The sequence below is a fragment of the Eufriesea mexicana genome, unplaced genomic scaffold (genome assembly GCF_001483705.2).
Source record: "Eufriesea mexicana isolate 0111107269 unplaced genomic scaffold, ASM148370v2 scaffold1049, whole genome shotgun sequence".
NCBI classification, from domain to species: Eukaryota; Metazoa; Arthropoda; class Insecta; order Hymenoptera; family Apidae; genus Eufriesea; species Eufriesea mexicana.
The window spans coordinates 848,335-859,469 of NW_016909187.1; the positions used below are offsets into that span (position 1 = coordinate 848,335).

Genomic DNA, 11,135 nt, shown 5'->3' on the forward strand with positions numbered 1-11,135 from the left:
CCCATTCGATATTTTTCAGAGGAAAAACCCCACCGTGCTTTAACTACTGTGCAGTCGTGAAACGACGACAGTCCAGGCTGAATGTTACGCGGAAAAATCGACAAACCTGTTGCGTAATTGACAGCTTATGTAATTTGCTGCGTGAATGACAGGGTTAAAATTCCAGCTATGTACCTGGACTTCGCGAATCTATACCGCGAATTTGCAATTTATGCATCGACTGTTAATCGTTCTGGCAATGAATCGCGAAACGACTGCAACTCTGTGATTAACCGAATTTTAACGATTAGGTTATGGGAGGAATGATGATTTGTCGAAGAGCCACGCGTTTTGAATTCGATAGGAAAAAATGAAAAATGGAAATTTAATAAAATTCCGATTAAAATTCCTCGGAGAAAAGCTATACATATTTAATCAAGCACGGATCGTTTAGGTAAATCGTAATTCTTCCTGCGCTGTCGTATACGTTCTCCGATCGTGAAATGTCAAAACGAAACGATTGCTTTTTATCTAGACGACGTATCGATCGAGTTGATATTAATTAGTTCCACGGATTAATTAGAGGCTCAAAAGTTATGGCGTTAATTAGAGGGAACTGGCGTGGACGAAACGAGCGAATTTTACATAAGACTTTAGAAAGACCGCTGGCTGTTTTAATCGAAAAAGAAAACGTTACTTAATTTCGCGCAATGCCTGGAATGTTTATGGCTAGCGCGGCTAATTTGTTGCTATTTCGAGCGTTAAATCGACGCGAAATCAAATTGCAAGCACGCGCGGTATCCTTCGTCTTTATGGGATAATTGATTTAATAACTATTGGCTTGGCAAGAAAGTACTTTCGGTTTTTTAGTGTGAAATAAAACTCGATTTTTTCTATACAGTAAATAAAATTTTAATCGGTCAAATATCTTCCATTCTATTCCATGACCTTTTGCCATCTTTCTGGTAACTTCGTGATCCCGCGCTCATAGAATTTCTGGTCCTTATCCGCAAGAAACTTAACCAAGCGCGTAAATCTCAGAAGGCCGACCAGAACGTTGTGGGTATCTTTCAGTGAAAAATCTTCAGAACGAAATTTTTTAAACTAATTCTGACACGTGCGTTCCGTTAAACAATCGACACCATAAACTTCTCGTACCTCTTTGTGAGTCTCAGCCGCATTCTTGCCTTTATGAAAATAAAAAAGTAAAATGTGTCGAAAATGCATATTTTTGCACTCCATGATAAGACTGACCGTGAACTGACAGTTATAAACGAAATTATACGGAATTTCGCGAAATAGCAACCTGAAGGTATCGACTACCACATCTCGAAAGAAAAAAATTCTAACATTGACCAAAGAATAATTAAACAAGCATAACATTATTTACTGATGCAAACCAAAATTACTTTCTTGCCAATCCAATATGTATCCGTGACTAAATAAATTTATGCAAATTTACACGACCTTCGAATCTACTCGAAAGAGAATTATTCGGAAAATTTTCGAAGAGCCATCTTGGAAATGAACCATAAATCGAGTCGTGGAATAAAGATAAAGGAAAAACAAATTTCGTATTTTTGATCCAACGTGATCATCCGTCCACGTCAAACACGTGGGAAAAATACTCGTGAACGGGTGTAAAAATTGATCGCGATAATTATACACTGCTCGAAGCGTAATCCATGGAATCGCGGCATGCGCGATAGGAAAGAAAAGAGAGGAAGAATGGGAAAGCAGGCGAGGCATACTTATCTCCTTAAGCAGAGAAATAACGCGCGCCTCGTCCAGCAGGCACAGCCCTAAAAGACGAGAAGGAACGGCAGTGGTGAGTTTCACACGGGCGCTATTACTGTCGCGGTTTCGATTTCTCTAAAAATGCCTCATGGAAAACGCGGTAACAGATGATTTCCGACAACATCCATAACTCTTTCGGATCGCGGCGGCGTGCGCGCGCGCGCGCCCGATAATTTGTACGCGTTCGCTTAATGATTCGTGCATTAACCGGAGGTTCTCCCTTTACCGGCGATCAGTCATAACGCGATAAGCGGACGATAAAGCGGGAAATATCGCCGACACAATGTACGCCGCGTATTTCACCGAGAGGAACGCGCTCTCTGCCTGCGCATTGAGCGCCGATCGTTGACTTTTAATTGCTATACGCGAAACCCGAGACGTCGCCGGCGATCGGCCACGTTGATTTTCCACGCCGATTACTCCGCTTCCACGAAGACATTGCACCTGCCCGAGAATCCGGACAGGTAAGCCGCGTGTATCTTCGCGCACGCGCGTCTGTGTATGGAAACGCGCCGAGATGAATGTACAGGGTGTGTGCCGAGAATTCAGTACGAGTTACGGGGAATAACGAGGGCAGGGTGCGCGTGCTCCATAGTAGATTTAGAGCGAAATACGTATTCGCGAGAAAAGAGAATTCGTGGAAATAAAAATCGGATGAAATTTGCATATTACAATTGGAAAAAATTACCAATCCATACTTGGGTTATAATGCATGTATAAACATAGGTTGCTCGTGTAATGGATAAAAATGAACGTGATTCGACGCGTGTATATTCATTTTTATGGGAATTAAAATTAGAGCCGATTCGAGATCTATGATTGGTCCGTTAGTCACTCGTGAGTTGCAATTATGTAGGAAACTTTATGCCTACTGGTGTAGTAGAATTAACCCTTTGCACTCGAGAGGTGCCCTTCAGTCACCATTTCATAAAATTTCGAAGCTCGAGATTAATTAATATATCAAATTTAAAATAATGTAACAATGTGCAAGGTATCGAAATTAAATAATTCTACGTGTTAATTAGTATACGATTTCTTATTTACTACGCAACAAATATTATCAGCTTTACAGCAGAAAATTTGTCACCTCGGAATCTTTTTTAGCAAAAAAATCGTCAAAGGGTTAAATAGTAAACTCTACATCCTAGCGATGTGGGGGCTATCTACGTTTTGTCTCCAATCTTCTGAAGACGACTTGTGACCCGCGAAGACAATCTAAACAGACCAGTTCTAACCGTTCGCCCGTTCAATAAAAATCTATACAGTTTTTCCACAGTTTTCACTGACTATACTATTCCTTTGCGTTATAACCCCTTTGACACCTACCGATATAAACTATGACTAATTTTATGATGTAAAACGAGTCAAGTTGAACATCGGCAAGGGTCATTCACGACTTGATGAGAACCGATAAATAGCCATGGAAAATGATATATCGGTGCAATAATAACAGAAATATATAAACAACAACGAACGAGTGGAAACCTTATTTGTTAATTTAACAATAGATTTACGGACGCTATCTGTATATCTATTTCTAAGGATACCTGTCAAATTGACAGGTAAAGGAAACCACGTGCCTTTCTTTTAACGACTAGTTTAATTTAAAAACAATTAATATAAGTTAACTAAATCTGTTACCATCGTATAACTGGAGCAACCCTTCCATCAAATTGATAGGTTCCATAAATCTATTGTTAAATAGAGCGTTAAAAGAAGCGTCTAAAACTTTTGATCGAAGCTTCCAGAACTTTCTCGCAGTCCTCTCACAACGATAAAAAATATATTCGATGAAAAAGAATTTGTGTCATAAAGAAACGAGGAAAATGATTATTGTCAATTATAATATCAATTTTGTCAAGGAGTTATACACTTTCAGTAATTGATGACATAAAACGTCCGAAATCAGCCACTTTGTCTCCCCTACTAGTTTCAGTTTAGAGTAAAATGTTTACTCTAGAGTACATCCTGCTAGAAAATATTGAAAATTCTTCTTCTATTTCGTTTCAAACAGCTTGTTACGAGTAACAGGTTGAGGAATATCTCTAGATTCATTCGTCTCTGGGAGGGTAATCCATGGGTATCAATTGCAGAAGGGAGATTACATGGGAATTTCTCAGCATCTTTGAAAATTTTGAGCGGCATGAAGACACCGGTAGAAAAATATTATCTGTTAAAGAGATTATTTCTAGGTAATTGTAAACGCGAGAAGTAGGAATTATCCGTTCGCGTAATTTCATCAATGACACGCATACCTTCCAAGATGGATCGACCTGGATGAGAATATCATGAGAACGGAATTGCTCATTTGTCTAGTCTTTATCTCCTGGACACGTTAATTCCGAAATTATCGGGTGGCAAGGGAAACGAATGCTTGAAACCAGTTTCGCGTAGATTTCACTTTGCTCTTCTGCCTCGTCCTCCCATGTCATTACGCCATCGCGGAACACCGAGGCGAATCCCGCCTTTCTTTTTACTCCGTCTCTGTTCGCACAGAGCTTCCGACGACAAACTTCGCGAATCGCGTTTGAAGAGCAGCAAATTAAACCTGGCAAACTGGTAATTCGAAATACCGAACATTCCCGAGGATTTGCACAAGAAGTTGCTTCGAAATCTATCACCTAGTCACTGAGGAGTACGTTCGCTAAAAATTACTCTAGGTAGTGTGAAAAACCGTGAAGTACTGTTTAATTTGTTATCTTTAGGGTAAATACGAATTCCATTGACGAATATGACGTTACTAGTCCGAAATTATCAATAATCGTTGATACTTTGACTCTCATGGTGGTTATATATGACCGGTCACGGTTTCTCCCGTAACGGCACGGTGGTCATTGGTTAACGGAGTGCTTGAACTACTTACAATTGTAAAAATTGAATGAAAATTGAATGAAAATTGACAGTTTGTTGATTGTCAACCGTTACCAAGGCGCTACCAGTGGTCACCCATGACATATAATAAGATAAATGGAGATTGGGTAAAGATGTTGTTATATTACGAATTTGTTATTATTTTCCCATTATATGCTTTGAATAATAAAAATACTTCCATGGCGTTCTGAGTGAAATACGTGATTTCGGAGTGACAGTCAAAGGGTTAGTTATAGTCTAATCCAATTCCTCTAATGACTTCTTGGGACACTTTGATACTTTGACTCTCATGGTGGTCATATATGACCGGTTACGGTTTCTCCTGTAACGCCATGGTGGTCATTGGTGAACGGAGTGCTTGAACTACTTACGATTGTAAAAATTGAATGAAAATTGAATGAAAATTGACAGTTTGTTGATTGTCAACCGTTACCAAGGCGCTACCAGTGGTCACCCATGACATATAATAAGATAAATGGAGATTGGGTAAAGATGTTGTTATATTACGAATTTGTTATTATTTTCCCATTATATGCTTTGAATAATAAAAATACTTCCATGGCGTTCTGAGTGAAATACGTGATTTCGGAGTGGCAGTCAAAGGGTTAGTTATAGTCTAATCCAATTCTTCTAATGACTTCTTGGGACACTTTGATACTTTGACTCTCATGGTGGTCATATATGACCGGTCACGGTTTCTCCCGTAACGCCACGGTGGTCATTGGTTAACGGAGTGCTTGAACTACTTACAATTATAAAAATTGAATGAAAATTGAATGAAAATTGACAGTTTGTTGATTGTCAACCGTTACCAAGGCGCTACCAGTGGTCACCCATGACATATAATAAGATAAATGGAGATTGGGTAAAGATGTTGTTATATTACGAATTTGTTATTATTTTCCCATTATATGCTTTGAATAATAAAAATATTTCCATGGCGTTCTGAGTGAAATACGTGATTTCGGAGTGACAGTCAAAGGGTTAGTTATAGTTTAAACTAATTCTTCTAATGGCTTCCTGAGACGCTTTCAGGATTCAATCCTCTCCTTGTAAGACAAGTTAGAATGAACATCGACAGGGGTCGTGGCCCCCCGTCCGCGACTTGGTAGGGGCTGATAAGAAGAAGTGGACGAGTTGAGACGTTATTTGTAAACCCTTCGCACTGGAGAGGTGACTCTCAGTCACCGTTTATTTTAATGCTATAACTTAAATAATGGATGATGATAATTATATTAAGAACATCGAAATAAAATTATTTTATTCGTTCGTTTCTCACGCAAATGCACGATTTTCTTTTTTTAATTTTAGTATAAAGAGTATCAGTGAGTTTATAAAAATCTAAGAAGAGCTACAAATTGCATTTTCGCAACGAAGAAATCTTCGAGTCCAAAGGGTTAATTTAAATAAAGCGTTAAAGCCTTTAATCGAAGCTTCCACAAATTTTTCGCAGTCCTCTGATAAACTAAAAATGTTAAATGTATCGGGTAATTCGCGTGAAAGTCGCGTTCGAAATTTAGCAGATCTCTAAGAAGACCAATCACCCGATCGGTACCCCGTTTTATCTATCACGCGCGAAACGACCGATCGAAACGTGCCAAACTCGCAAGCCGAAGAGCCAGCAGCTTATAAACCACGAAACACCGCATAGAAAACGGAAAGGCAGGAATACCGCGGTAAATTAGCGAGGCATCTTCGGTGTAACGCGATCTGCCGACGCGGCTGGTAGGATGAAGCCAGATACGCGGGAATATTAAGGCGAGCCGCGGGACTTTGAGCGCGATAAGGCATTTAATACCCGCCACCGTGTTCGCGGCTTTTTCCGAATACGCCGCATAGTTGCGTCCTTGCCGTAGCTCATCGAACGAATCGCGTATCCGCGCCGGATAAAAATGTCCGCCGCGGCTCGCAACGATTTTTCACCCGATCCCGGCGTGCTCGTTCCGCCGACGATTATCGCGGGATAGCTCGAACCCTTTGCCCGTTTCGCATGAACCGTTACCGGCCCGGCCGACTGCCTAGTTACTGTCCACGGAACGAATTATGCCCGAACGTATTAAGGTGGTAAATCACGTTCGCCGCGGCGCGCGCGCGCCACCATTTTTCCGCGGGCCGATTTACAATGGCGGGCCTGACCCGGCCGCCACGCCGCCATTTTTCCCCTAGACCACGCGGAAATGCTCGAATTTAGACGCGCCGTAAGGGAATTGACACGTACGACGTCGGTGATTTATGCCGGCTGCTGGAATTGGAATTGTTTCACTCGCTCCGAGAGTTTATGGGCGTTAGAACGTTTATTGGTACTGCCCGAGAACGGACGCTCTTTTCCAATTCCGCCGCGCTTATGCTGCATGTCGCACACTTTTCGATTCACGGACGTGCCTGTTTTTATCCGCCGTTTTTCCTTTTCTCTTTATCGCGTTTACGAGCCGTTGTTCCAGGTCCTCCTCTCCTTGATTTAGTGCTTCCGGCCTTCTTACCGAGTTGGCTACTATATAACACACCGATTTCACGTTCAACGTGCTGACCGGGGTACGGATGAGGGAGCTCGTGAAAGGAAAAGATCCAGTTGCTCGTTAATTAACTGATAATAATAAAGCATCACTGGGTAATGAGCTAAAGCTGAAATCTTCCTGCTAGAGACACTTTTGTCACTGGAGCTATTAAATACTTATAGATCACTCGATTTTAGATTCTTTACTTTTGCAGCTACCGGATATATGAAAATTTTCGACTATAAAGGTTAAGATCAGATGATCTCTGTTTCTTAATTCCAATAATGAGACGGGAAATATTCGAATTTTAGTATATTCTAATTAACAAACGATATTTCTTATTAGAGACCCATTTATGGAGCACACTGTCTATTGTCTACAGTCATTCCCAATGCAAGTTTGTTTTATTTCTTTACTACCAGTGTTTCATCACACGACACACTCGTGACACACCACCCGGACACCACTTGCACTAGGCCCTAGTAAGAGTATGTAAACCACCAGTAGACGAAAGAGATACAGACCCGAATCTAAATTCCTACTAACACAGGAAGACTAGAGAATCCATAAAATACAAGCAGACTCGAGATAGAAGACAGTCATAATCACATCATCAAGACAACCATACCAGATTCGCTCTTTGTATTACGGTATAATGAAACACTGCAAAACCTGAATTTGAACTAGCTCACGTTGTTTCATCGGCTATTCTTTCTTGGGGAGAATAAATCAGACGACGCTTGTGTCTTTCTACAATTTGCAGTTCGTACGTTTTCATTTACAGTAATACAAGAGTAAATGCCTGATTTGCCTCAGTTCACGTGTCTTCGCGTTTACATGAACTCGGGTGTTGTGATTCACGTGGCAACATAAGCATAGTCTGATTGATTCTTTTCAGAGAAAAATCGGACGAAACTCGCGCAAGTTGTCACGAGTAATCCCGTTGACAAGTACACCTAACAGGACAGTAGTTCAAGTATCGGAAACGATGAAAATGCTCGAAATGCACAGTGTCAAAGTATTCAAAATTTTCTCCGTACAACAAAAAGAACGAATAAAAGCAAACAAGCTTTCACGAGAAACTCGAGGGATAACAGACAGAAGACAGACTGTCAGTTCCATCGTCACCTTATCCACGCGTCGATCACGCGCTTTCTTTTTCTCTGCGAACCTGTCTCGTCCAACCGACTACAGAGACATACTCAGTTATGCTTCCCGAAAGAAGCCAATAATCTCGAAGACGAAAAACGAAGGTGACGAAAGAACCCATCGGTTATCGGCGATGAAACATTGTCCGAGGAATAAGGACGCGTGTAGCACCGCGAGAAGAAGCAGGGAAGCAAGTGGCTAAAACCGAGAATCTCGCGAATCGGGCTTTGCGCGGAGGCACGATAAAAGCGGAGAAGGCCAGTGTACACGCGTGAGCGCATGCGTGCGTGCGGAGATCAGGAGATGCGAGAACGATCTGGTAACGAGTCGGCGGCATCGCAAAGCGAACACGATCTCCGATCTCTGCGATCTCGGATCTCGCGGCCCTCTAAGCGTGCACGAGCGGGCCCGCTCCGCTTGGAAACGACGCGTCGTCAACGATGACGAGAATGACGGGGAAAATGACGACGACGACGCGCGCCGTGACTCGCTTCGATCGCGATCTTTCGCCATCGTTCCGCCTTGCTGATGAGCCGTGCTAGCTACACAGTTGATGGGATCTGACGTTTTTCAGCGACCGGGGGTCTTTGAGCCCTGTCTTTGCACGGATTGCCACGATCGAACGGTTTCGCGCCAAACTACGTGCTCGATTTCTCAGTTCGATACCGAATTCCGCGGTTCAGGATTACGTGTGAAGTCCGACGAGAAATTTCAGAATTTCGTATAAAATTACCTGTAATACACCTGTGTATTACTATTCCTATTTCTGTCTCTGTTGATTTCGATGATGCTGTTACTGCTGCTATTGCTGTTAATGAAAATGTTAATTTTGATTGATGTTGATGTTAATGCTAATATTAATTTTGATGTTCACATTGATGTTGGTGTTAACATTAATGTTAAACTTAATGTTAATGTTTATGTTAATGTTAATCTCGATGTTTACGTTGATGTTGATGTTAATACTAATATCAATCTTGATGTTTACGCTGATCTTCACTTAATGTTAATGTTAATGGCAATATTAATCTTGATGTTCACCTTAATACTCACGATAATGTCGCTGTTGCTGTTAACGTTAACATTAATGTTGATATTAATGTTAATGTTCACGTTCACGTTAATGTTAATGTTCACATTGATGTAAATGTTAATCTTGATGTTCACGTTGATATTGATGATGTTGTTGCTGCTTATGTTAATGTTAATCTTGATGTTCACGCTGATTTTCACTTAATGTTAATGTTAATGCCAATATTAATCTTGATGTTCACCTTGATACTCACGATAATGTCGCTGTTGCTGTTAACGTTAACATTAATGTTAATATTAATGTTAATGTTCACGTTCTTGTTCAGGTTAATGTTAATGTTCACGTTCAGGTTAATGTTAATGCTCACGTTGATGTAAATGTTAATCTTGATGTTCACGTTGATGTTGATTATGTTGCTGCTGATGTTAATGTTAATCTTGATGTTCACGTTGATGTTGATGTTAATGTTAACCTCAATTTTGATGCTCACATTGATGTTGGTGTTAACGTTAATGTTAAACTCAATGTTAATGTTAATTTTGATGTTCACGTTGATGTTGATTATGTTGCTGCTGATGTTAATGTTAATCTTGATGTTCACGTTGATGTTGATGTTAATGCTAACCTCAATTTTGATGCTCACATTGATGTTAGTGTTAACGTTAATGTTAAACTTAATGTTAATGTTACTTTTGATGTTCACGTTGATGTTGATTATGTTGCTGCTGATGTAAATGTTCATCTTGATGTTCACGTTGATGTTGATGTTAATGTAAACCTCAATTTTGATGCTCACATTGATGTTGGTGTTAACGTTAATGTTAAACTCAATGTTAATGTTAATTTTGATGTTCACGTTGTTGTTGATTATGTTGCAGCTGATGTTAATGTTAATCTTGATGTTCACATTAATACTCACGTTGATGTTGCTGTTAATGTTAATGTTAATGTTAATGTTGATGTTGATGTTGGTGTTGATGTTGGTGTTGGTGTTGGTGTTGGTGTTGGTGTTGGTGTTGGTGTTGGTGTTGGTGTCGATGTCGATGTCGATGTTGATGTTTACGTTGACGTTTACGTTGATATTGATATTAATGTTAATGGTGCTGTTGCTGCTGCTTCTGATGTTAATATTAATGTTCACATTGATGTTGATATTAATGTTAAGATTGATGATGCTACTGCTGTTGCTATTCCTCCGAATTTTTACGAATTTTTGGACTCCTTCCGACAGGAATATCGCATTAAGGAAATAATCATCTTATCGAGTTTTACATTTTTTCCGGGAACTTTCGCATCTCGCGTTGTTCTCCAAGAATATTCGCAGCTTAATTAATATCGAATTGCCAACGATTCACGTGTCAAAATAATACATTTTACTTCGCGAAATATTTGGAAAGATTGAGAATTTCGTAATTCAGCGAAAGGAATCGTTTTGACTGACTAGTTACAAACACGCAAGTATCTTAATTGAATATCTTATTTTATCCATGGACCGATGAGACTCGCACGCGTTATCGTCCGTTCGCGTGCAAACGATGACTCGTTTATCCCCTATAAACAAATCTTTCTCAATACTCATTAGGAACTTGCACAAAGTTACGATTACCTATCATGGCTAACATTAATTTCTTCGTACCAGCGCGGGTATTCATCAGCTGGACCGCGGTAATGAATTGTACGAATTACGCAACGGAACCGTTTCCTCCTAGGAGGAATATGAAAAACAAGCTAAAAGTTGAGCAATCGTGGAAAGAAGTTAATGATCTTGTAATATTTTATGGCACTGATTAGATCCGCCGATTGTAATACTA

The 11,135-nt window shown here is 40.3% G+C and overlaps 1 protein-coding gene across 1 annotated transcript; it reads left to right on the top strand.

Annotated features, from left to right (window-relative positions):
* Positions 1-5,482: 5,482 nt before the first annotated feature.
* LOC108547478 (uncharacterized) lies at positions 5,483-10,657 on the top strand. Its single transcript, XM_017900028.1, has 2 exons — positions 5,483-5,512; positions 9,650-10,657. The coding sequence occupies exons 1-2, from the start codon at positions 5,483-5,485 to the stop codon at positions 10,655-10,657; spliced, it is 1,038 nt and encodes a 345-aa protein (XP_017755517.1).
* Positions 10,658-11,135: the final 478 nt, after the last annotated feature.

Bases quoted from the DNA above. Each gene is read 5' to 3' on its own strand.
- LOC108547478 (XM_017900028.1), top strand. From the start codon at position 5,483: ATGACATATAATAAGATAAATGGAGATTGG. The intron at 5,513-9,649 runs GTAAAGATGTTG...GTTCTTGTTCAG, and splicing joins ATAAGATAAATGGAGATTGG to GTTAATGTTAATGTTCACGT.